The sequence below is a fragment of the Botryllus schlosseri genome, chromosome 4, assembly GCF_051294905.1.
Source record: "Botryllus schlosseri isolate E-star chromosome 4, Bs_hap1, whole genome shotgun sequence".
NCBI classification, from domain to species: Eukaryota; Metazoa; Chordata; class Ascidiacea; order Stolidobranchia; family Styelidae; genus Botryllus; species Botryllus schlosseri.
Genome location: NC_137239.1, coordinates 16,430,840 through 16,457,405, shown reverse-complemented (window position 1 = coordinate 16,457,405; position 26,566 = coordinate 16,430,840). Strand labels below are relative to the sequence as shown.

The 26,566-nt window shown below is 39.8% G+C and overlaps 2 protein-coding genes and 1 long non-coding RNA gene across 5 annotated transcripts; 2 read left to right on the top strand and 1 right to left on the bottom strand.

Annotated features, from left to right (window-relative positions):
• The first annotated feature begins 1,114 nt into the window (after positions 1 to 1,114).
• Positions 1,115 to 11,789, top strand: LOC145438209 (uncharacterized). 3 transcript variants are annotated; one of them, XM_080315598.1, is made up of 6 exons: positions 1,115 to 2,354; positions 2,858 to 3,024; positions 4,769 to 4,894; positions 5,027 to 5,102; positions 9,884 to 10,057; positions 10,958 to 11,789. In XM_080315598.1, exons 2-6 carry the CDS (start codon positions 2,936 to 2,938, stop codon positions 11,012 to 11,014), a joined length of 522 nt encoding a protein of 173 aa, XP_080171724.1. In that variant the 5' UTR covers positions 1,115 to 2,354; positions 2,858 to 2,935; the 3' UTR covers positions 11,015 to 11,789. The 3 variants fall into 3 exon arrangements, with proteins under 3 accessions (XP_080171724.1, XP_080171725.1, XP_080171726.1); XM_080315599.1 differs by having other exon boundaries at positions 1,116 to 2,147; XM_080315600.1 differs by lacking the exon at positions 1,115 to 2,354 and having other exon boundaries at positions 2,372 to 3,520.
• LOC145438232 (uncharacterized) lies at positions 6,928 to 13,181 on the bottom strand. The gene is made up of 2 exons (XR_013914894.1): positions 13,037 to 13,181; positions 6,928 to 12,560 (listed from the first exon to the last, which is right to left on the bottom strand). It is a non-coding gene; the product is annotated as an uncharacterized LOC145438232 (long non-coding RNA).
• Positions 13,182 to 13,631: 450 nt separating this feature from the next.
• On the top strand, positions 13,632 to 26,182 carry LOC145437129 (NAD-dependent malic enzyme, mitochondrial-like). The gene is made up of 14 exons (XM_080314292.1): positions 13,632 to 13,926; positions 13,999 to 14,132; positions 14,590 to 14,739; positions 15,261 to 15,498; positions 16,493 to 16,582; positions 17,524 to 17,647; positions 17,716 to 17,813; positions 19,735 to 19,831; positions 19,891 to 20,019; positions 21,614 to 21,756; positions 23,857 to 23,959; positions 24,021 to 24,091; positions 24,920 to 25,018; positions 25,525 to 26,182. Exons 1-14 carry the CDS (start codon positions 13,729 to 13,731, stop codon positions 25,693 to 25,695), a joined length of 1,845 nt encoding a protein of 614 aa, XP_080170418.1. The 5' UTR covers positions 13,632 to 13,728; the 3' UTR covers positions 25,696 to 26,182.
• Positions 26,183 to 26,566: the final 384 nt, after the last annotated feature.

The following is a 26,566-nucleotide window of genomic DNA, read 5'->3' as shown; positions in this document are numbered from 1 at the left end:
TTTGTAATTTGATTTTGTAATTCTGAATGTGACTGCACTGCAGTTCATTTCTCTACGTAGATCGGGAATACAATGCGTATACGAAAACTGTATGCTCTGATACAGGCGCCACCATGTCTCCTTGTCACTTTGATCAATCAACATATCGTGCAATCCAAGATTTCGTGCCGGATGCATCGAATTCGGGAGTGATCGGTCGCCGGCGCGACAACAACATAAATCTGAGGATTTTGAAAAGGGGCTCCGAGCCTGTAACCCCGAATACGCCACTATGTAATTGACCTCTCAAAGTCATGTTTATACCGCCACAAGAACAATTATTCTGAACAATTCGCTTTACCCGACATAACGCATGCTCGGAAGGCTGAATTTGCACGATTCGTTGATTAATTGCAGAGAACAGCACACATGGCGGCACCTATGAGACAATGCAATTTTCAAATCCTCATTTTCTTCCTAATCACAAGCGAGAAATGAAGTCATCTACATAATTGTTTGCTAGATGTTAGGTAGGCTGCAGGCACTGCCGTTAAAATATACGCTTGTAGCGCAGCATTATGTTACCGGCGAGGAGTTTGAGAAATGTGAAGTAAAATTGATCAAATTGAATCAGCTAACAAATTTCCCCGCCGCAGAGGTTATTATCCCGGTTTGTTGGAACTATAATTGAACCGCGGGTGGCTGCCAACAGAACTATCGCGGTCCGGCTATCCTCACGCGAGCTACCCGATCTGCGTGGAAATGCGTTTGGCATCCATTTATGCCTCAGTATTCGTTAGTGGCGATCGTGCCTGGCCTCTTCGATGCCATGGTTGTTGTTGTTGTACATTATTTCGGTTTGCAAAAAGAAATAACAATTCACCATCTTCGACTCGAATTTCGTTTCTCCAGCGTGCCTTATGGGAGCATCCTACCGGCTGGCCGATATATACGTAGCATAGCATAAATTCTCAGCAGGCTGAGCACTCCGTTTCGATTTATTGTTTACAAATACAAGCCCTGTTTAGGATTTTATTTCAAACCAAGTCGCAATTCAAATCCTGAATTCATTTCGTATCATGACCACTTTCAACTCCGGCTCCGGTAATGGCTTATCCTTTGTTCAAATGCAGTGCTTCTTCCGAGTACACAAGTTGGTTTGTGTCTACCTAGGCCAAGGTGGGGTCTGATTGAAAGACTACACCTAGTCGTCTCGTCGTCTTCCTATCTTTCATTGCACGGCAATCTTTAGATGTTTTGAATGGATGAAAAATACTATTAAAATGGACGAACTAACGAACTAACAAACGATACCATGTGCCTTCTGCTTTCATCTTCAGGGAATTCGGGTCGTCGTGTTACTTGAAACTATGACCTAAAACTGGATAATCAATACCATGTTGACCTAGACTAGGTACAAACAATTAGGTCTATTTACCATGGCTGTGCGGTTTGATGATCCACTTGAATGCAGAACAGCAATCATAGTGAACTAATTGTCTCTACTCAGCTGAGCACAGGTTCACGAGTCTCAAACGACCATCGAGAACAATGAGTCTTTTTCGCTCCATCCCAGCAATCTCGATAATATGATATAGCTATAGAGATTGTAGGATGGAGCGACGGCTCATTGTTCTCAGTTTAGATCCGTCACGCTTGACTTTGCGTAGTGAAATTCCCTTCGCGAAAGTCCGATTGTCCTATTTTACATGTAAAAGTATAGGCAATTTCGGAAATACATGGACGAATTTGATCGCCGAAAAAGGGTGGAAATATTCGAGGTAGACGTTTAAAATTTTGCATGTTACGAGGAAGCATCAATATGTTCTCATTAAAAAAATTCACAACTGTCCTCAACCCAGAACACGTCTGAAATCAATTCCCCGCAATGCCTTATTCAGCGATAAGTTCTCCGCGGCCGACTAATGTTCGAATCCCATGAACTCTCGGGTAGTAATTAGTTATTCCTACTAGAATCGCTGGATTCCTAAATTGATAAGGCTTTATGCGGTAATAATTGAGTGGCCGTTGACAGCCGATGATATCGGTACAGAACTGCACAAACTATCCATCCTACAATCTCTATCTCTATAATATAGTCATGTTTTGTCGGTAAGGTTGTTCCAATAAACAGGTTTCAGTGAAGCAGAACGAGCAAATCGAGAGAGGTACTGTGCCTGCTGTCTAGTGTCTAGTGTAGTGACTTCTGTTACGCTCAATGACTCATTTGTAAATGGCATGGTATATGAACTGAACGCTATTCAACACATAGCGTGAGTATTAGTCAGTGGCAGTAGCTATTCAACAACTTCAGGAAGGATACATGTTAAAAATAAGCAATGGATCGAAAAATCCCTCACAGGTTTTCATGAAAGGTGATTGCATTTCTGTAGAAATGTAAAGTCATTGATACTAGCTTGCCTGTCACCCATATGATAATCATTCATATTATAATCATTCGGTATATTTATAGAAACTACGTTCGGGTATGTTTAATAACCAGCATCATACATGCAGGTGCGTCTTTTACCTTAGTATTACCAGTAGCAGTAGCTATAAAAGCTGCACCAAACTTCCTAAGTTGTACGTATCAAATTGGAAGTACTAGCCTATATTGACATTCTGGAACTGATAGACTCCAATGAAAGCATAAATTGCCAATTACATTCATAAGACTCTCGGGTAGTAATTAGTTATTCCTACTAGAATCGCTGGATTCCTAAATTGTGTGCAACCGCAGTTTCTCAGGTGTGCCGCGAATATTTTGCGAAGAACTGAGTAGTTGAAACGTCATGATTGGGCTGCTATATAAAATCAATGTCCGAGTTTTGACTGTCTGCTTGAAAATATTATTCCTATTCCATGATGGGTGCAAAAGCAATCGAAACTACAGTGCCATTGGTATCTTTACGTGACTGATTCGAATCCGTGTCGAGCATCCGACTACATCCCATAAATGACGTCGTACGCGGGCCAAATCCCAATCACTTCAATTTTCTATAGCTACTCTTCCAGTAAAGACATTGATGCCAGTACCACTTTATTGTGAGTATCCTGACAACTCAGAATACAGATTTTTATATAATATAGCGCCTTGTGACCATGCAGCGCAGCCGTCATCACTTTCTGGATTTTTTTTTATATGCAGCTTCAAAGACCATTCGAAGCACCGAATTTCAGTTATGAGTAACGCGCAATCGATAAGTTATTCCCATCGCGGTGTTACAAAAAGAGAGAGAGTCTTTATTTTCATCCAACCAAAATACATAAAAAACAGACGGCAATGATGGTGGTACAGAAAATATGTATGCACAATTGCACATTGCACAGTATTCGGTATCAGATAGGAATGCTTGCTACAACCGTGTTGATCAACTAGTCTGATCACTCCTGCATCAAACAGGTACACTTGACTCTATACAGTCTGGTTGTAAAAAATGTTAGTTAAAAAAGGAAAAGAAAAAGTAAACGATGGTAGCAAATGATCAATGAAGCAATATCTGGATAAGAAAGGACAAAAGTGGTATTATATCGATAAGAGGTGATTAAGTAGGTATTTTTTAAATCTATTATAAGGCAATTCACGGATATGTTGTGGTAATACATTCCAGATGATAGGTCCTGAGGAGAGTAGTCGATAGATCTCTTAGTTAGGTTGCTATTGTGTGGGGTCAAGTAGGGAGTGGACATTTTTAGCAGGTATGAAAAAGTCATCAAACACATGAGGCAAACTATTGGAAAAATATTTCTGTATAACTTTTGATACTTCGAAGCGATATAGCTCGTCAACTCGCAAAATTCGATGCTTACTGAGACGTTGAACCGCTTCGATGTTAAAAACTACCAGATCAATCAATACTCAAGTGGCCTAATATATATAATTATTGCTCACTCAAAACCACTGCATGCACGACAAGTATATGCAAGCGAGCTCTCGTACAGTTGAACTGAATACGTGAAACCGTAAACCAGTGCTTTGTTATTGTTGGCGATTGAACATTTGTATGAGCTATCAGTATGACAAACATCCATGATAAATATTACACATATTGCGGGGTTTGTTGAGGCGACGGCTGTATTGATGCTGGGACGCTGTAAGTTGTCGATGGAAATGCGTCAATTAAAACACCCAGAACCCTGGCAGTCGACATTTCAACCCTATTTCGACTCGTAAAACTGTCAAATTAATGCAGGTCCATTTGAACACAAAATTACAGCTACTATATCGAATTTGGAGATTTACAGTTTGTTCCTGTCAATTTTGAAAACTTCATGCTAGAATCCGGCTCGCCAAAAACCTACCCTAACCAATCTACATCTGTGTCCGAAACTACTTTAATTTGACTCGATCGATTGGCCGAAAACAAAGACTGAAGAGATTGTGGCGACTTGAATAACCATGAATCATACAATATCTCCTACGTGACGATGTCGTTCGGGTGCAATAGACAATACGTTGCTCAAGTATATCCCCAATTCGCACAAAATATGGCAGCGGCGAAAAAAGTGAGCTTAGTGTTCAGATTTATGCTCCGTGTTAACTCGTTTCTAACTCCCAAATTGACCTTTAATGTCATGACATCCCAATACAGGTGCGGGCAACTTCTGCAGACTGTGACCGCGGGCCATATTATCATGTATGACCGAAAACCGGGTTTCGATTTTTTCAAAATGACTCGAGTCACATAGAATCATCAGTAAATCGTGACTCGAGTCATGGCTTAGGTCATTACAACCCTGAGAAACCTTGTACCTCTAATACTCGTTGACCCATTTTTCCACCCTACAGAAAGCAACTGGTGGACAAAGATAATGAGCTGCGCGATATCCAACGAAATATGAGCTTGTGGAAGGACACAACCGCCCAAAAGTTGGCTGAGAAATTTGAAGAGGAATTGGCCGTGCAGCTCAACAGGTAACTTTCTATCTGTGGAATTGACAAGGTTATCGGAAAAGCAAAGTGTACAGTGTGTTCTCTTTGAACTATCGTCACTGGAGTAACGTACTCATTTCACTAAAATGACTCATCTCTCCCTCACCATTTCAGAAAACTGACTCGCCACAGACTGGAACATAAGCGGCAGCTGGAAAGAATGGAAGAGGAGATTTCCAAACTGTCGGCCGTAAGTTGACTTGGCACAAGTACGATTGAAGAACGCTGCCAACCTTGATCATGTCTGTAATTCTACTTCGATGCTGTAAATTAATCTGTGTTGCTAGTCAAGTAGCTATAACATAAATCTCTACTCAATTACAAGTAGAAATAGAAGTGTCCAAAATATGTCAAATCTACTTCAAGTAGAAATTAAAAGGTGTGAAAACTATCCGAGTAATTAGTAATTAAGAAGTAGCGAATTGCGCAAATAACCAATGAAACCAGGGTTGTAACCAAGTCACAAGGTTCCTAGTCACAAGCAGACATGGGGTGATTACTTCATGAATGTAATTGATTGCGATTACGATTACGATTACAGCAAAATCCGCGAGTAGTCGATTACGTTTACGATTACTTTGGAAAAGTAATCACGATTACTCACTATTACATTCGTTTTGCTTCTGAGAAGTTATCTTTGGAAGACAACAATGCGATGGAAAGGCCTCATGAGAGAAGGTCTTTATTTTTAAATGAGACATAATGACCTCATTTCCTGTGTATGACATAATATACCATTGCATGATTCACACAGAAATGGGCATTTCGGTGCCAGCCAATACCGCGCCGCAACACACCAAGTCATGCTGCATTGGCCGAAACATTGTGTATTTGTCCATTGTCCATACCCGCGCTGGATGGTCGCGAAGAATAGTCTTCTCAATCTCAGCCCCACACTACAAATTCCACTTGGGGCACTCACTGAGGAAAATGATGAACCAAGTGCATAGATGACAATTTTTGGGTGGGTGTCTCACGAAAGTTTTTCGTTTAGTTTTCTTTTCGTCTGCTACGTTTGGACGACTCCAATAACTGTTGACTATATAGCAGGCAGGAGGTCACGAGTTAACAACATCAGACATGGGGTGATTACTTCATGAATGTAATCGATTGCGATTACGATTACTTCTGAATCACGCGATTACGATTACGATTACGATTACAGCAAAATCGGGAAGTAGTCGATTACGATTACGATTACATTTGAAAAGTAATCACGATTACTCACGATTACATTTATTTTGCATCGTAGTAGTTATATTGGAAGACAATACATGGATTGCGCTGGAAAGGCCCAATGATATAACAACTGTCTTTAAAAACGATGGGACATTTCCTTGTTATGTCACAATGTACCCATAGCCCATTTTATAGAGGACGGTTTATCACACCCAATGATTTGCATTCTTGCCATGTCCATGACTGCCGCACCCACAATTCCCCAATAGGGTGGGGAGCGTGGTTGGAGGGGAGTCAAAAGTATTTTGTAAACCAACAGAAATTATAGAGTATTTTCGAGAGATTTCATTAACTTCGAATTTCTCTTTGAGCTTTGCGATTTAAATGTCTCTAGATAGCTTGATTTCGAAATGCATATACGTCCCCCCCTCAAGAAATAAAGCATGCATATTGCATAATTCATAGTAATAGGCATTTAGGTGCCAGTCAATACCGCTCCTCGACACATCAAAAGACTTATGCAGTTTCGGCCAACATGAGACTTCACGAAGTGTCTATTAAAAAGACATTGGCCAAAACTTAGCGTATGTGTCCATTGTTAGTAGCCGCGCTGGGTGGGCGTGACTAACAGTCCATTCCTTCCAATCTGAGCCCACGATGCAAATGCCCCCCGGGCACCCACGGAGCATTAGTTAGACATGGCAATTTGTGTGTGCGTCTCACGCAAGTTTTTCTGTTAGTCTGTTGTTTGGGCCACTACTTTTGGCTATATAACAGACCGAAGGTCACGAATTAACAACATACAATAAATTAATTATTGCAAGATACCAGATGTTATAATTATGAATTACGCCCCCCCCCCGCTCTTCAGGTAAATCTGACCTTAGGGCGCTGAGATAGGATTAAAAATGCAATATCCTGCAATTACCAATACTATTGACGAAATAAAATCGTCAACTTCAAATTGACTACCCTATGGGGGCCCAAGACCCAAGTTTGGTTGGGGGACGCTTTTGCTGTTTTGATCCTGATTCTAGCTACAACCCACGCTAACATGGTATACAAGCCGATGGCTTTGGCGGCAAGTCCAAATGTACAGTAAACAATTGTGAAATAGCGATTGGCGCCCGTTTTGAGTAGAATAATATGAGAATAACAGAAAGAGAACATAAAATTCTGCCTTCAACTTAATGCAGATAATGTAATGCAAACTGCCATTACGAGAAACGGCAAAACAACGGCCCAGTTATGATACATATCAGCAGCTGTTGATTTTAATGCTTCGTTGTGGAAACCGTAATGTTTTATTTGACGAGTACAAAATTTTAAACCTTTGTCTGCTGTATGTTCATACCACATAGGTCTACTGCTCGCCAAGCAGCAACGGTGAAACTGCATTTAACTCTGGAATTAGAACTATTACATTCTATAGTTTAACTAAGCATAACCAAACATCAATACAAAAGTTGCTATTTTAACTTAGGCAGAGAGGTGATTATGATTAATTATCCTGATGCGAGGTAGTGGCGCCTGAAATGTATTGATAAACCGATATACAGCACGGTGGGTTTCTTGCAATCACACTAATGTACATCGAATATCTATTTGCTAAGTGTAGACACTTCCTACGCAAAGACAAGCAAAGCTAATAGGCTACCTCTGACGTAATAATGAGCAGTGGCATTTAAAAATCAGACGTTTGTGCTCTCAATAACTGGTATAATATATCTTCCTTGTTCACGAGTGTTCAGTTTATGTCACAGTCCTTGTACAAATAAAAAGTAATCGTTCTTTCACAAAGAAATCGATTAAATATGGGAAGTAGTCGATTACGATTACGATTACTTCGGGATTTTTTCGAATGTAATCGATTGCGATTACGATTACTTGAAAATGCTGTAATCGTCGTAATCGATTACGATTACTAATCGCGATTACCCCATGTCTGAACAACATACAATAACGCTATACTTGTAAATTATGTGCCTAAATTTCGCGCTTGGCATGACTTGGCAGCAAATGCACAGCGGATCCATCGCATCAAATCGTGTTTTCCAGTTCTTGTGAAACTCCCGGTCGTTAAGGGGGGTCTGGGGGACTTCGCCCGTCACCAGCTTTATTGATCGCCTTATGGGGAGCACAAGATCACCATTTGTGAGAATGGCGGTGGCGAAGTGCAGTTTCGGTACTGATTCTAGCTGCAAAACACGCTAACATGGTGTGTAAGCGGATGGCGAGTGGCAAATCCGAATGATGAGTATATAATTGCGAAATAACAATTGTTGCCCGTTTTAAGTAGGGCCGTATGAGAATATGATAAGGTAAACATCAACTTCTGACTGCAATCTACTTAATACAGATATTTCGATCTGCCGTTATACGAGTAGCGGAAAATAACGGCCCGGTTATGATTTTTTTATCAGCAGCCTGGTTTTTAATGTTTCGATGTAGAAATTGTCATGTTTAATTTGACAGGTACAAAATTTCAAATCTTTTTCCATTGTATACGTAAATAGGCCTACCGCTCGCCAATCAGCTATGTTCAGATTGCGTTTTCCTAAGCATAACAAAACATCAATACATTGTACAATGTACAATTCGTACATACCTTACTATTCGAAACGAGGCCGAGAGGTGATTGTTATCCTGCTGCGAAGTAGTGGCGTGTGCAGTGTACCTGACATAATCCACAGCGGGTATTCTTACAATCACAGTACTACATGTACATCGAATATCTATTTACTACGTGCGGATAACTCGTTACGCAATCAAGAACCAAGCTAATACTTGTGACGCAACAATGAGTAGAGGCGTATGAAAACCCGACATTTCTGCTATCCAAAACCTGTTTTAAACACTCTGTCATGGGCATTGCACAAATGAAAAGTAATCGTTCTTTCACAAAGGAATCGATTAGATATGTGAAGTAGTCGATTACGATTACTTCGGATTTTTTTCGAATATCATCGATTGCGATTACTTGGAAATGCTGTAATCGTCGTAATCGATTACGATTACTAATCACGAATACCCCATATCTGGTCACAAGTCAATCTCACTTTTATAGTTTTGACTCGAGTCAAGTCGAGTCATTTTCAATTCACCAACGAGTCATTGAGTAGAGGGTCGAGTCCGAGTCATAGTGTTCACTGTTCAGTTTTGAGTTAAATCGGGTTCAACCTACTTTTTTCAACTCTGCCCGAGTGCTATAGAATTGCACGCATTCATAATTTTGTAATTTTCCTCAGTCCTAACAGTTTCTGGCTCTATCTTTGACGTATCAGGACTGATAGACGAAACACCAATAATGTGGTGACTTTACTATTCTTCGAAGTAACAATGAAATGTCTGCTTTGATCGTCCTAGTCTCGAGTCATATGACTTGGCTCGAGTCATGCACAAAATCGTGATTTAGTGACTCGAGTCATTACAAACCTGAATGAGACTACAAATAGGCATAAATCTTTGAATTTACATACAGATACTGTAATACTAGCTATTTCATGTGGCTTTCACGACAAGTTCTCTCATAAAGTGATTCGAAGATTCGAACTTGAGTCTAAGTGGAAGTGAACCAAGAACATAACCTCTTGAGTAAGTGGTGCAAGCAGGAAAAGCTCACTTCAATACTCTGAAAATGTAGTACTTAATTACTAGCCACCTCTGATGTACTGTGTTATATTTTGTTGGGAAAGCTCATTCGCATTATCGCGTTTGAATGTATGTACACAAAATTATTATGGTAACGACGACCAGGCTCACCATTTCGTTTCACCATTCGAAATTTTGCAGAGCACAAACGGACACGTCTCCATGCATCAAGATTTCGACCCCTCCATAGTGGCGCCGGTGTCGAGCACCCCTTCCAAAGCGCCCCTGCAAGGTGGGGCCACAGGCGAAAAAGGAACCGTGAAACTCTTGCGTCACTTACAGGGAAGAGTCAAGCAGCTCCGGGCGGAAAATGATGTAAGTGCAGGCATAATTATGGGAAATGGCACTTTGGGTTGCAAAACTACTTCTGAATTGAAATTAAATCGCCATCTGTGGTCACTAAAATAGATCAGGAACGTTACCACGTCATTGGTAGAAACATTTCTTCCCCCTGAATTTTCAATTTCCCCTCCAAAATTTTGGTTGTTGGCCTGGCAATGTGGCAAACATTAATCAAGATCAGCATAATCCCTGATTAGCCAATAAAACACTTCTAAGAGTCCATAATTTGTCCCATCACTATACTAGCACCGCTCGTAACTGCGTTTTTGGTGAACACGTATCAAGATGGCACTTCAAAATCAATTCGTAACTACTTTGAAGTTGGCTAACTACTAACTAGAACTAGAAAACTGGAAAAGAAAAGATTTCGTACTTTCTCTTCGAAATCTGTTCTGCAAAAAGCAAAGGTGATCATTACCGACGTACTTCTAGTTTTTCTGAGTACCCGAGGAGATTTTTTTTCCTTCCGATGTTATAGGTGGTTTTAGTTGCATAGGTGAAATTTTCATGTTCATACACTTTGAATTTGGAAAAGTATAAAGTGATTTTTGACTATGCTTTCATCACCTTTACGGGTTCAGTTGTTGTGACTAGCAGGCAAAATAGCCACTATCACAGTACCTTACTATGTTTTCGAAAATGGCAGCGATATGTAGTGTCATTGTTTTGTCAGTAACAAAGATGCACCCTGTAATTCCATTAGTGGACAAATCCGATATAGGGCTAAGAGTATGCGACCAATTGACCAAATATACTTTTTTAGTCTGCCTGAGTACTTTTCAGGTATTCGTTTAATACTTCAACCTAGTAGTTCTCACATGTCTTTTTCGGTGTTACCTACTTGTACTAACTGCGTCGTCAATATCTTTGCAGCTTCTTCGCACCAATGGACAAATACTCGATTACGAAGGCCTTAGGAAATCGCGGTGATGATGCCTACCATAATTGCAAGAACAACGGGATTTGGAATTAAATGTCCAAGATCAAAGTCATGGATATCGATCGGAATTGACTCTTATCCTGTTCATGCAATGCATTATTACACGAAGGGTGTGATATGACAGTCTGTTTTATTGGCGGATTTTTTCCATCAATATTTTGTTGTTGGGATATTGCTACACATGGTTAAATCAATTCATAATCAATAATAGTAGTACAGCTACATTCCTACCACTCCATATTATCATCCTGCATATGCTATTGTGTAACTTTGAATGGTTTATTCAGAGTTATTCTCCTTAAATTACTTTCTCATGTTTCCTCACATTTTAACCAGGACCTGTCTTTTTGACTTTGAACTATTATTCAAATATTATTTGTGAAATGGTTCATTTCAGATAGTGCGACCTGGTATCACGAACATGTTATTTTATATTTGCACAATGCTGAAGTCTTAGGTTTTTCATATTTTTAATATAGCTACTCGCTACGTTCATTTACGTGGTATTCATAGAAATATTTCATTCCATTCCTCATTACCTTATAGATCACTGTTTTGTTTCTGTTTCCACAATTCAACATGGTTAAAACTAGTAGCACTGTAACACACATTCACTGTAAGCATGACACTACTACAAATAGATTTTATGGAATTTGTTTAGTGCAGTACCAGATGAGTAGAAATATCATGTATGTATTTTATTATTTTGTTACCAAGATTTTTGAAATAATTGTTATTTTTATATAATTAAACACATTTCTGAGATTTTGCTGTGGTGTTGAGATGAGAGACAGGTCAGATTCCGACTTTCTGTTGTTGTTAACTTACATGTTGGGATAACGTGTACTGGGTCACTATATTTATGACGCTATGTGTCGAGTTCTTGCATGGTAATGGTAAACTTTATTAATTTAAAATATTAAAAAAAGCTGGGATATTGAAGTTTATGTTATCTGTTCTAGATAATGTACCAAGAGAAGAGCATCTTAAAAACTCAGTTTACGTGTTGTAAAAAAGTGGTGCAATGTTTCTTGAACATTGGAAGACAGGCAAACAATTTATTGATTCGTCGAACATAGACGAAAATGTTGCTGGAGATGACTGTATGATGTGTAAAGGTCTTATTACTTCTCTCCGACAGCAATGGAGTAGCACCAGTGTATTCATTTTAATAATGGATGGTCAGCAAACCATATGAGATAACTCGTAAGAAGAAACTATAGATTACTAACCTACGGATAGATACGCAGGTTCCGTCGTTACGCTCCGGCAAGCAGTTACACTTAGTGATCTAGTTAGTAATCTATAAAGAAACACAAATAAATAGAATAACAGCAAAGATCATAAATGGAGCATCAGACATTAATAAGGAGGAGACGTATATTTTAGGATATCGTGTCAGCACTTCCATTTTCCCGCTCACATAATCCCGGTGTGTGGAGCTTATACCGAGGACGCCATTAATAATAGCTAGTCTGTGGTCTGACTGGACCGAAGCTCGAACTCAAATCGGCAAGCCGGCACTCCACCACTGACCTATTATAGATTACTAACCTACGGATAGATACGCAGGTCCCGTCGTTACGCTCCGGCAAGCAGTTACACTTGTTGCTGAGCTATCTAAAAGCAGCATAATTGGTGGTGTTATAGTTCGCGACCCGAGAGGTGAAATTGAATGAAACTGATCTTAATTGAGAGCTACTGTCGCACTGATTCTGAGAATACAAATTAAAATCTTGTCGGGGAAAGGGAACCACGTCAAAACATCCCTTGAAATATGAAAATCGGCATTGTTCTGAACAATCGCTTGATGAAATTGCAATTGTTACGTTTATCGTGTTGCGGCAGTAGCTCTCGATTAAGACCAGTTTCATTAAATTTCAGCCCTCGGGTCGCGAACTATAACACCACCAATTATGCTGCTTTTAGATTGCTCAGCAACAAGTGTAACTGCTTGCCGGAGCGTAACGACCGGACCTGCGTATCTATCCGTAGGTTAGTAATCTATAGACCTATCTTGTGCTCGCAAACATGGGTTGCTCTACGATCTTCGAGAAAAAATTCGAATCAAATACACTATCCAGCATTCCTGCCATCGCATCAACGACAATAAATTCATATTTCGCTTCCAAAACAGCATTCATTTTTGTCGCTTACTTTTATCATAGCAATTTACAACGTTGTAAATTGCTATGCTTTTATGTTGTTGTTGTTGTTGTTGTTGGTATGGAATTTTTTTTGGTGCTCGGCAGCATGGCCTTGTGCACCAGGTCAATAAGTTATATATGCATTATTCCATTAAATATTTACTTTTATGTTATCCTTTCCCTAATCGAGTGAGAATGCCTCTTATTTGCATGCTGTAGGCCAAGGTTGGCGTCTGATTAATGAGCACTCCAAGTCGTTTCGGCACTTCCAATCTTTTCATTATTTCGCAATCTTGTTGCATATTGATTTGATAAAATGATGATGACCCAACCTCCTTATGAATTCGCAACTGCTTGCGCTTGACAGGGAGTGTTTTTGTACTTATGACAGTGTTTCACTTCCATGGTCCACCTCCATTACACGGTCTGATGCATTCAGCCGAAACATAGCCGGCTTGTTGTTGTGGTTTCGCTGACACAGCTGGGGATTATCGCGAGTTCAATACGGTGGCGATATCTCTTTTCCAGGTGCTTAGTGCTCAGTCAATACGGCGTTTATGTCGTCGTGGGCGTTCCTAACTCAATTCCGTGGAATCAGAAGATTAAAAATTTTCGCTTATGGAAACCATGAAACTTCCCAGTTACATGGAATTCGTTCGTTATCAACTGCCGCCGTAAGCAAAAGCTATGTGCAAGGCGTACATACCAGAGAGCTGGGCGGAAAGCAACTTCTCCTCGATCCACATACCAATAAGGTAGGTGTATAGTTCATCGCTCCACATACGTATGTGTGCTTGGTGGTGAGGCTTGTGCTCATTTTCATGCAGGGGACAGCTTTTACTCTGAAAGAACGGCAGATTTTAGGCATGCACGGCTTGCTTCCACCGATAATTCTTGATCAAGATCGTCAATTACAAAGAATCCAACGTGCTTACGATCATCTTCAAACAGATCTTGAAAGGTATCTGTATATTTTATATTAATTAATCGGCTTTTTGCATGCATGCATGCAGGAATAATTGCTTAATAATTGTACCGAGTGAATCTTGAACGGTATCGAAATATTTTGCATAAATTGATTGACTGTTGAATGCATTTATGTTTATGCTATACCCGATTCAATTCCACATTCCTTGGAATTGAATTAAAGTAGTTTCATGATCTTAACCCCCTCCGTTAGCCTAAGGCTAATAGCATCATATTTGATCAAAGAAGTGCAAGATTATTAAGCATACATTGTATCCAGTCCAATGAAATACTGTTGTGTTGAATCAAACTTTGCAGCAGTAGTTATATGGTACCAAAAATGATAATATCAGTCGATATGATTACTAATTATTCTGATACCAATCAATGAAGAAACTTTTATATTTCCTTTACCGGTTTCGATACAATTTTAAATGCTATCCTCCATTCAGATACTCCTTCCTTACTGATCTGCATGAGAGGAACGAAAAGCTGTTTTTCCGAATGATACGTAATGATATCGAAAGCATCATGCCAATCGTGTACACACCCACCGTTGGATTAGCTTGTATGCAGTATGGAAATATCTTCCGCCGTCCCAGGTATGTGTGGTTATTAGTAAGAAGACTATTTCTGAATCCAGATTCAGTTAAAATCAAGTGTGATTAGGTCTAATTTTAGATTTAGTTTCTGGATTCTATATAAAACTGCCCCTTCTTGATATCTATCAATCGTAATGGGACACATCCTAGATTTGGATTTGACCATATTAGTGGCCTGTAAAATTTCGATCCAGATCCCAAATCTTGTTAAAAACCAGTGATACGAAGCCTGGTACCAACTTAAATTAATACATTGGAGTCTTCAAACTCTTCAATCAGGATTTAATTTGATGAATGCCAATTTGTGAGGGTTCTATTGTAATTCATTTTTACAATTACATATTTAAACTCAGAAAAGCCTTCGAGAATTACTTCTAGTTTATGCTTATCTACTTGTGTGCAAACTATCTCTTGTAAATATATAATGTTTGTGAAGTAAATTGTAGCTTGTATAAAATCTGACATTTTCCTATGTAAATCAACAGTAGATTTCATGATGCTATTTATTTTTTTCGTTCTAGAGGCATGTTTATCACAATCCATGACCGTGGCTATGTTGCCGAGATTTTAAGCAACTGGCCGGCGAAAGATATTCGCGCAGTAGTCGTAACGGACGGCCAGCGTATTCTCGGTCTCGGCGATCTGGGCAGTTACGGCATGGGCATACCGTGCGGGAAGCTAGCACTGTACACGGCGTGTGGAGGAATACCTCCCAATCAATGTCTGCCGGTTTGCATCGATGTGGGGACAGATAATGAGGTAATTGTGGATTTGATAGCTTGAGTGGTTATTGTACTCTTGCCGTTATTAGCACTAATAACTTTGCATCCCTTCATTGTTAAATATGTAACGCCTCGTGTTGTGTGGAATCAGTTGACACATATTTAAATTTCAATGTTTACTTACGATTTTAATGGCTCCTGAGTGTTTGCTTTCCCCTATGAGATCTCAGTGATTTGGTCCTAGTTAACAACTTGTTTGCCTGAGAAGTTGCCTGAGAAGCTTGATTAGTATACTGTATATCATGACAGGAACATAGTCGAATTTCCAAATGTTTCAATAACTCGACATGAGTTGTTAGGATGACCTGAATGTGTCTGGAATTTTTTTTAAATCTCAATTCCAAAATGTAGTTGGATGGTTGTCCAATGTCCATTGTTTAGAGAAATAAAACTTGAAATTACTATATTAATTTATGAGTTTGGAACTTATTTGGTACGGTATCGTGATAAAGTGTCCATGGTCTACTTTGGGCGTGCATCACAATGGTGCTAGTGTTGCACGAAAGTTCACGTTAAAAAGTAGCCTGCGACTTGTTTCTGACAAGTTAAATCTGATAGCAATTGAGACTGTGAAACAAATTTCGTTAGATTCCGACAGTGCAATTAAGCGGCGCTTGGCAGTATAATACAGTCTATAGCGAGCACCAATGTCGCATTTTTTGAAGGGACACCGACCAATCAAAATCAAGTTATGGGTCTTCGACAGGACTTCGCCAGCTTTGCCTTGCGGAAACTCAACAGAACTACCGGCACATATAAATATCTAGTATCAAAAAGGGTGCAATGAGTGAAGTTTCTAACTTTTAATTTGAGTCGCATACGATGCATTTGTCTTAACGAAATTAAATTTGGGGTTAATTTTGATTTTTGAAAATTCACTGGTCCGCAACAATTGTTTTGAAGTATTACCAGTCTGCGAGGTCAAAAACGTTGAAAACCACTGGTTTGGAGAAATTACGATTTGCGTTTAGAATTTGCTTGAAGATCCATTTTACATCGGGCTGCCACACCGACGAGTGACTGGACAACACTATGACGATTTGATCGATGAATTTATGCAGGTATATTGCCATGTCTAGAAATCGACTTGTCTGCTGTACACTCCATATGCCGTGAAAATGACTAAATGAATCTGGTAGGTTTTATTGTGTAAGAGTGAAAGCATTTAGACAGCAATTTAGAACACAAAACAGCCTTCAGCGTCATGTCGTTTTGTTCTGAGTTTTTGCGTTGTATATTCATTAGGGTTGTTCAAAAATAGAAACTGGAAGGTTGGCTATAAAACGCTGCACACCTGATTTAGTGTCCTGTTTAAAAAGAGATATATCATCAAACACTGCTATGTCTGTTAGGTTTATTCTTATAGTTTGTAAAAGGTAATATTTACGGTGAAACTGTGAGTTGGAACTGACCCAAATTTGCTATGCGCGTTTTTTTAGACTACAGACACTTTCGTGGGGTTGCTGGTAAAATTTGAAAAAAATCATTTTCATGTTATACTTCTCTTCTTCCATAGCAATGGTACTACTGGTTGGAATTAGCCAAATTTGGTGTGCAGTGTTTTTTAGACAACCTAACAATTTTATCAAGTAGCCAGTAATCGAGCTATTCCTCTGACGGTATGTGTATTTATAATATGAATGAAATAGCTGATTTTTCATGTGTAAAATATTGGTATTTTTGTGTATGACTCGTGTATAAAATATTGTATTTGTGTATGACTCATTACCAACATAGGCCTATTTATACAATCTGGTAACTAACAAACTTTGACTACCCATTTGTCGAGGCTTGGAACTTGCAGTGAAATTAATTGCGCTCTTCTTTTTCAAAACTAGGACACTTTATTAATCTTTCCAATGACCAGATATAAATTCGCATACCCTACCTTGTTTTATTGCATAGCGCTGCATTCTGTGGCCGTTTTTTTCGGTTTCTTGAATTCAATCTCCACAATTCTGTGAAGCTAATCTGTGAAACTGTTGCTCATTACATTTCTAAGGCGGTAACGGACGTTTTCGGACGGAACGTGCTGATTCAATTTGAAGATTTTGGAAATCATAACGCGTTCAGATTTTTACGAAAGTACCGTTCCCAGTACTGCACGTTTAACGACGACATACAAGGTGAGATTGACTCGCGATGAATAATTGATTTCCGTAGGGAATATAAGTACACTGACAATCATATTTAGGGACTGCATCTGTAGCTGTCGGGGGTCTGATGACGGCGGAGAAAATTGTCGGCAAGGACATTAAAGATATGAAATTTCTATTTGCCGGGGCTGGCGAGGTAGGCTGTGCTTCAAGTTGTAAGCAAAATTATACCCTCTCTATGCAAATATTTTTAAAAAGAGCCTTTACACTATTTCAACACTTTAGCTGCCAAGGCTTATTATGGAAAATACCAAAGGCCAGCAAACAATCCGTTTTCGAATAGTTGCAAATCTGGCAGGAATCTGGAATGCTTACAACCAATGTTCCCTCTAATTTTTGATGAGTCTGCGCACACTTACCAACTCACTGCGCAAACCCTAGGACAACAGTACGTAACGACTAAAAAAAAAGGTTTGCAACTTAGATTTTCTGTGCGCAGAGACCGTGTCAGCACTGCGCACATGCGCAGCTTAGAGGGAACATTGCTGATAACTGTTCCTGTGCGTCTGATGCCGTTTTTATTTCAACATCAAGGAATTATAAAAATTTCGCGATTTTTTTCTGCTCATTTTATGAAAAGTCACCTGGTGGTCATACCGAAACGAGGTTATCTATTGTATACGGATGTGGTTTTTAAAACTACTTCCTACAACAAGCCTATTGAGTAGTCTTCGAACGCAGCCGTTATCCGGGTTCAGAACCAATTCTGGACTTAATTATACGCGTTTGAAAAATATCCTAAATATAGGATCACTTGCACTTGAGGGGATTCTGTGAAATCTTAAATTTAGGATTGGTGGTGGTGAAAGTGTTAGGTGCATGTGAGAATAATCTTCTTGCACCTTATTTCTACGTTTTGTCTTCTAATGAATCAGCAGCAACTGAATAATAAACCACACCAATCGAAATTTTGCTACCCTGCCTTGTTTTTGAACACTTTGGCTGTATTTTGATTCTATGGTATCGTGTCTTAGTTAGTATTTGATGTGGGGCAGCTTTCTGTCTCAATTAGCCTACATAATAGGGTGATATTTTCGGTACTTGATGGTTGAGTGATAACGCAACTGATACCACTCAGAATTTAATCGAGTCACTGTTCGTGAATATTTTTTAACAATACACTGAGCCACATAATAGTGTTGGATGTAGCCTACTTGCCCGCATTTATTGGTAAAAATTTAATCATTTCAATATACCTCAACACTGCGATACAATGAAACATAGAGAGGTGTCAACACGACTTGGAGTAGTCTTCGAAATCAGACACCCACCTGGCGTAGAGGATGTAGAATAGGCGGCTTGCCCACTCAATGAAAAGTAATAGAAGATAATATAAAAGGACAGGTGACAAAAAAGGTGGCATGTGTCGTAAGGCAAGATCGATATGTCAGGTCGTGGTCCGGTAAACTAGAAGACTAACTAGTAGGACCAAAAAGGATTCAAATCGGTTATTTATATCGTTTATCCAGGGTTGTGACCAAGTCACAAGGCTCGGAGTCACAAGTCAATCTCACTTTTATAGTTTTGACTCGAGTCAAGCCGAGTCATTTTGAATTCACCATTGAGTCAAGTCACGAAGTAGAGTGCCGGGTCCAAGTCATTGTGTTGATCGTTCAGTTCCGAGATAATATAACGGAAACCCACTTTTTACCACTCTGCTCAGTGATATCGAATGCTTCGCATTTAATTTGAATCCTCACTTTAACGGTTTCTGGTAGCATTTTAAAGTACCAGTACTGATAGACGAAAAAATACTACTGGTAGTGTAATAACTTTGCTATTCTTCAAAATTAAAATTAAATGCCTGTCTTGGTAGACCCAATCTCGAGTCATATGACTTGGTCTGAGTCACGTGCAATGACTCAAGTACAAGTCGAGTCAATGCACAAATTGACTCAAGTCGAGTCGAGTCATTTTTCATTTTTAAGAAAATGACTCGAGTCAAGTCGAGTCATCAAAAAATCGCGACTCGAGTCATTACAACCCTGCGTTTATCGATACGCGACTTTCTTTGTTTTAGCATGCAATGTGTACTTGACTTTACTTTGCTCTTTCAGGCTGCCCTCGGAATTGCAAATCTGCTAACGCGACATATGTGGGAATCCGGCGTCCCACGTCAAGAGACGTACAAAAATATCTTCCTTTTCAATAAAGGTGCACCGCTTTCTGTCAGACTGCTTTGCAGATCTTTATTCCCGCGTTTTTATCCCCAGACGGATTGCTGGTGCAAGACGAATCCATTCAGTTGGAAAGTCCGGAACAGGCAGACTACGCTCACGAACATGAACCTATTACGGACCTGCATGAAGCCGTTAAAAAGATAAAGCCGGACGCGTTGATAGGTGCGTGTATTAGTTAGAGCCAAAGCTGTATCTACTTCCTTTGAAATATCAGTATCAGCCAACTCTGGTCGATATGTATCGGCCTGCCCACTTATGCCATCTCTCAGGCTGGCGGAATTGACCGAGTCAATTATGTAGCTTCAAGTCAGGGTTGTAATGACTCGACTCTGGTCAATTTTTGTATTGACTCGACTTTTACTCGAGTCATTGTGCTTGACTCGAACCAAGTCAGTTGACTCGAGACTAGGCCAGCCAAGACCGACATTTCATTGTAACTTCGAAGAAAGTAAAGTCACCACGTTATTGGCATTTCGTCTATCAATCCTGATACTTGGAAAATAGGGCCAGAATCTGTTGATACTTGGGAAAATTGCGATATTGTGAATGTGAGCCATTCTATATCCCTCGAGCAGGGTTGAAAAAAGTGGGTTGAACCAGATTGAATTAAAAACTGAACAGTCAACATAATGACTTGGATTCGATGGTGAATTGAAATTGAATTGAAAATGACTCGAGTCAAAAGTATAAAAGTGAGATTGACTTGTGACTCGGAACCTTGCGACTTGTTTACAAGCCTGCTTCAAGTCGTGTGGAATATTTGGGTACCACTCAGTATGAAGTTCTAACTAAGAGGATCTGGAATTTTCCAAATACTTACGTTTTATGCTCCATAAGGTGAATATTGCACTTTTTTATGTACCGGTAAGTCTGTACAATCTTAAAATAGTACATACGAGTCATCTGTTTGGTTTGCTTATACGATTTTTCATGCCGGTGACGTCATATTTGGTGATACGACTGTTTCCATACAATGTTCTTTTCAGTTCTCCCCTAGTTGCTGACGATTACCCCTGACGAGTGTCAGCCAAGTATATTTCAATATGAATATATTATTCAATTGTATATTGAAGTTTTGTACCTCCGAGAAACTCTATATATATCTCTATATTTATGAATTATTTCAAGTTTGCTGACAGTAACCGGCCCTATGTCATTGCAATTTGAGACAATACTGCAATACTGTTCAGAAATGTCGTTGCCATGAAACTGGGAAGCCTTTTCTTGCGTGTATCAAATAATATGCTACCTCATACAAGGTTTCCAAACACCCGCACTGCCAATAAAGTATCGTAACGACAGCTTCGTACATAATAAAATAAGGAGCGTGTTATTTTGGGACGCGAAAAAAGTGTCTCTCTTCTCATTGCTCGACTCGATTATTATCACTCTAATCATCGCTCCAACCATTCTTCAATACTGCTTGGCTGATTTACCAGGGCTGTAGAAGTTCACTTCTGGACCAAGACTCTGAAAAGTTGTGTTTCCAGAATTGCTAGTACGTCAGTCGGACTGGAAGCACTAGTTTCCTACTCAACTTCAATTGTGAATAAATGGAGTTTGTATGGAATGGGGAAGCTTTTGATTTATATGCTGTAGATGTCGGTAGAAAATACGGGCTGTCTGCAAAACTACTCCATATGTATCTTCTCAGAATTACGATATGATTGAGCACACATCATAGTAACTTGTGCCTCTGACCGTGTATTAAAACGTGAGAGTAAACCTTATTGCCGCAACGCCGATCTACTCACAGGTGTTGCGGGCGCTGGTAGGTTGTTCAGCAAAGAGATCCTGGAGACCATGGCCGAAATCAACGAACGGCCCATCGTTTTCGCTCTCAGCAATCCGACCGACAAGGCCGAATGTTCAGCGGAAGACGCGTATCGCTTTACCGATGTGAGGAATTTTCCGATTTAAAACTATATAGACGGGGGGTTCTTAACCTTTACTAACCCGAAGAACACTTGCGATAATCTTCAAGCCTTCGCATAACCCCCACAATACCACAATACCCCAATCTAACTACACATCTAATACATTACCATATATTAGGCCTACTTGTGCACAAAATGAACTGTGCATCAACAGAGTGTTGCTGATGTAGATATAGACCAGTGGTTCCCAACCTTTTTCGACCCATCGCCCCCTTTTCAAGGCCAACACCAATCATCGCCCCCCCAAAATTTTGTGCACCGATAATTGGGCATACAGACTGTAATCACCGGCGGGTTGACTAAAAAAAAAAAAAAAAAAGGTCATCTTTCTCCGCTCAGAGCTGCAAATAACGTTTTTTCTCTCCGAATTGCTAGGTGGATGACTAAAAAAAAAAAAAAAAAAAAAAAAAAAAAGGTCAGCCGTTTTGACGCGTCATCGCCCCCCTATCGCCCCCTTCGCTATTTTCGCCCCCCGTCGCCCCCTTTGTCCATTTTCGCCCCCCTATCGCCCCCTTCGTCATTTTCGCCCCCCTAGATCGCCAAATCGCCCCCTGGGGGGCGATATCGCCCACGTTGGGAACCACTGATATAGACCAATATCTATCCGGCTACCTGGCTGTTTTGATAAGTTGGTTGACATGTACGGTGTACTGATTACGTTTCAGTAAATAATCGTTGTGTACCTAGTCGATACTTCCTTAGGGAATGACTGAATTTATGTTTACACTGATTGCTTTGCAGCCAGTGAAGTCTCTTGGTATTCTATGCTACTCTCTTGGGATCACCATAATATCGTACTGGTTTCATGAATTGTGTAGCGGTTTCCAATATACTGGAAGCTGGAACAAATCTTGCACTTGTTCCGAGACTTGACAGTTTGCATACGAGTAGAAATGTAAATTTTCACTCAATTGCTAATAGAAGTGGTGATTTCCAAGAGATATCGAAACTACTTCGGGTGGAATTGGAAATGAGTGGATGGTTTAAAAATGTAGGTTTGGGTGAGGGGTCACATGCAGTCAATCGTAGGCGGGCACTGTAAAAACTGCATGGTTTATCTGTGCAACTAACGCCAAATGACTAATGGCAATATATATAGGTGCAGTTCTCGAAAATATATTCAGTTACGGTGATACAGGGCCTACAGTTGTTTTGGAAGTAATCTAAAAACATAACCAGTTGAGTTAATGAAGGTAAGCAATGCATAATTAAGTACCCCGAAGAATTTGGCAGTACTTAGTTACTGATCAACTCTTTTTGTTTGTGGTTCGAATGGTATTTTTCTGGCCAACTCTTGGTTCCCATCTGTCTAACTCAGTGGTTCTTCACCTTTTTCCTGCAGCCCCCCTTTCGAAAATTGCCTGGTTCTTGCAATTCCGGTCGGTGTTTCTGGGTTGGGACTTCACTATTGGAAATAGATTGAATTGTGCCCGAGGAGTAATTAACGCTGTAATAATTGTACGTGCTATATTCAGGATCAGATCACGATTGTTGGTCTGCCATATAGCCTACTCATTTATCCCTACTGCACCCTCTACTATGACAACATTTTTCTTCAGCGCCTTCCATATCGCCCCCAGAGCATTTCCGCCCCCTTCAAAATCCAAATCGCCCCATGGGGGCGCTGGCGACAAGGTTAAGAAACACTGGTCTAGGTTATTTAGAGTCTGCCTATAACTGCTCTGCTGTTAAGAATTGAACGGACAAATCCCGGCTCCTTATGTCCATCAAAGGTGTACAGAACTAGTGGAAGTAGGCTCAGAGTTACTGATTCTTCTCGAGTGGATATAAGGAATGTTGATACAGAAAGTGAGAGTTGAAGTCATCAACTAATGAGGGAAAAAACGTGCTAGTTTTATGTAATAGAAAAAAGAAATCTTTCCAAATTAAATACGGTATGCTGAATATAATAAATCGTACAGAAAGCAATAATACGTATTACTTTACAGCAATGACAAATAGATGACAACATATTATACAGTTCTGATGGGCTATAATTAATGTACTGCTATTACAGCCAACATTTCCTTTATAAATTTTCATTATCCGTATCTATTTTCAGGGACGCTGCATATTTGCTAGCGGGAGTCCGTTTCCTACCGTCACATTGGAAGACGGCCGAACATTCAGCCCGGGACAAGGGAACAATGTCTACATATTTCCAGGTACCATTTCAATTTCAGTGTAGAAAGATCGGAGACTATGAAAATTTCCTTTCCGTTTCAGGAGTTGCTTTGGGTGTGATATCCTGTCATGTGAAGCACATTCCCGATCAGATATTCTTGATAGCTGCCAAGGCAAGTGTACTTCATATTAACGCGCGTTCTGCCATTCTATAATTTGATGGACAGGTTTGGTAGTACCGATGTAGGGTATTTTAAATTCTGTTTGATTTTATGATCAGACTTTGCCTGACCTTACTCATGGCTTGACTGGTAGAGCTATTTCTTTGAATGTGTCCATGTAATGAATAAATTATATTCGGCCTAGGAATAGTGTATGGAAGGAACAGAGATCTGTAGAATGCATGGTCATTGGTCAGTAACTTTATGCAATCATTGGCACTCGGTTCATATTCTATTCATAACTTGATAAACTTGGATACTGTAGTATCTGTGTATATATACACTCACTATTGCCCCTGTTCCTGCCGATTATTCCCACTTCTACTTTACAATTCTTAGGAAAAATTTCTGGCTTTTTACACTCCAAATTTTGCGAAGAAGAAAGCTGTTGTGAGTGAAACTGTAACAAGTCAAAGTAACCCCTTTATCGCGACCGGGTCACCGAAGATGTATTTGTAGTGCCATTAGCCATTTTGTGTTTGTCGCGAGGATGCATTCTGCAATTTTGGAAGTGACTAAAGCCAATTAGCTGCTAAAAGTATGCGACCCCACAACGGAATTTACTTTTTGAAAGTTATTGAGTAAGATTAAAACCGGAGTTTTCTAGTTCACTACTTACAACATTACTTCTACTTCACTGCCAACGCTGACTACTTTGACCATCTCTGAAAACAAGCAAGCCAATGCTAATGCCAATGAATAACTTGGTATGCGCCGAGGCATCTCCGCGTTGATCCATTTCACTCGTGGGGGGTATCTTTCATTGTTGATCTTGCTTAGACTCTGGCCAGTGAAATGACGGATGAGGAGATCGCGCAAGGGCGAGTGTATCCTAACCTAAAACGCATTGAAGAAGTCTCCGTGAGCATTGCAGTAAAGGTGAGTGTTGTGTTTTGATTTCAATAATTACATTGTCCTGATGGTGGTGATCTACCGTACAAACAACCAGACATGGTCAGTAATGAGGTACTTGTGCTTTTTCGGATTTTATAAAATAGACAGCAGTGTTTGGATATGTGTACGTACATCACATTATGAGCAAAATTGTCCTAACAATTCTGTAAATAGCCCTGGTAACACGGTAACTGGATATATTTCCAGAAAATGGAACCTCCTTCTAGTATCATTTTTCATTTTGAGTTATTAGTCATAAAGATGCACCCTGCAATTTCAAATATAGTCGATGCGTATCTGATTAACTGCTAAAGGTATGGAACTTGCCGTAAAGCGCTTGCTGAAACAACTTGTAATTGTCTAGAAATTTATGACATTACTTCTATTTGAGTATGATTGCTGATTACCCTGCTAACAAATATCTTTTATACCATAATGGGAGTGTTGCAGCTTTTATTTTTTTAATCAATTTATCCTTTTATGTTTGACAGATCGCCGCCTATGTCTACGCCCACGGATTGGCCGGCCTACAGCCCGAGCCTTTGGATAAGTATGAGTTCATCCGTACGCAGATGTACAGCACCGACTACGAATCTTTGCTGCCCTCGACTTACAGTTGGCCTGAACATATTATGAAACCCCAGGGAAAAGGGTGTGTTTAAGTTGTGTAACGCGATGTGTCTAATATATCAAGCTATTTATTGCAAAGTTATTATTTTCAATATCGAAGTCATATTGATCTATACTCAATTTGTACCGAGCTGTTCAAATGTTATCGTCTCGTGTTATATATATATGGTTGATTCAAAGTGTCAAGGCAACTACTGCCCAAGTTAGCAATCTCGCGATGAAATTAAGCTTGTCTGTGGTCGACATATATTGCCAAATACCTTCAAATACTATACTTATAGTTTTATGTCTTTTCGAATTTCTTGTTGGCTGCTGGGGTCGGAAGATCTGCGAGATTATTTCTACTGCTTGTCAGCTCGACTGTGTTATGTTCTCTCTCGAATTTATCGGAGCTGTTTAACGGAGCTGTTTGAAGACTGTGTGATGCTACTCTTGTTTTTGACGCATCTCTTTTAAAGTTCAATCGTTTCTCATTCTTTGGATCGAGCACTCCATGAAATATAAGCCGGGCTTTCGAGACAGCGTGTTCTTCCGTTGATTTTAGGACCACGAACTGTTTGCGTGGTAGGTAGTGGAGATGTACAGGATCAGGATATTTGATTCTAACCTGACAGGAATCCGACATGTTTTTGTTTGGTACAGGAAAGGATACCAATTAACAATTTTTGCCCGAGTGTCTGATCAGGACATGATTATAAATTTCCAGTGCGTGAAAATGACTTTGTTTGTATGACCCTGACCACCTATGGTCGATAGGCAAAACTTTGCTAGTGTGACGTCATATTGAAAGGAAATGTACCACACCTCATTTTGAAATCCGCTAGTGGGCGCTAAAGAGTGTCCGGAATTTGCTTGCCAAAATTATGGTAACCCTAATCTAGGCTCCTCCTCGCAATCTCATCC

Excerpts from the sequence above, each read along its gene's own strand:
- LOC145437129 (XM_080314292.1), top strand. The coding sequence starts at position 13,729 with ATGTCGTCGTGGGCGTTCCTAACTCAATTCCGTGGAATCAGAAGATTA. Across the intron at positions 14,740-15,260 it reads AATATCTTCCGCCGTCCCAG|AGGCATGTTTATCACAATCC; the intron begins GTATGTGTGGTT and ends TTTTCGTTCTAG. Across the intron at positions 17,648-17,715 it reads GTTTAACGACGACATACAAG|GGACTGCATCTGTAGCTGTC; the intron begins GTGAGATTGACT and ends AATCATATTTAG.
- LOC145438209 (XM_080315598.1), top strand. The coding sequence starts at position 2,936 with ATGACGTCGTACGCGGGCCAAATCCCAATCACTTCAATTTTCTATAGC. Across the intron at positions 3,025-4,768 it reads GATGCCAGTACCACTTTATT|AAAGCAACTGGTGGACAAAG; the intron begins GTGAGTATCCTG and ends TCCACCCTACAG. Across the intron at positions 10,058-10,957 it reads AGCTCCGGGCGGAAAATGAT|CTTCTTCGCACCAATGGACA; the intron begins GTAAGTGCAGGC and ends ATATCTTTGCAG.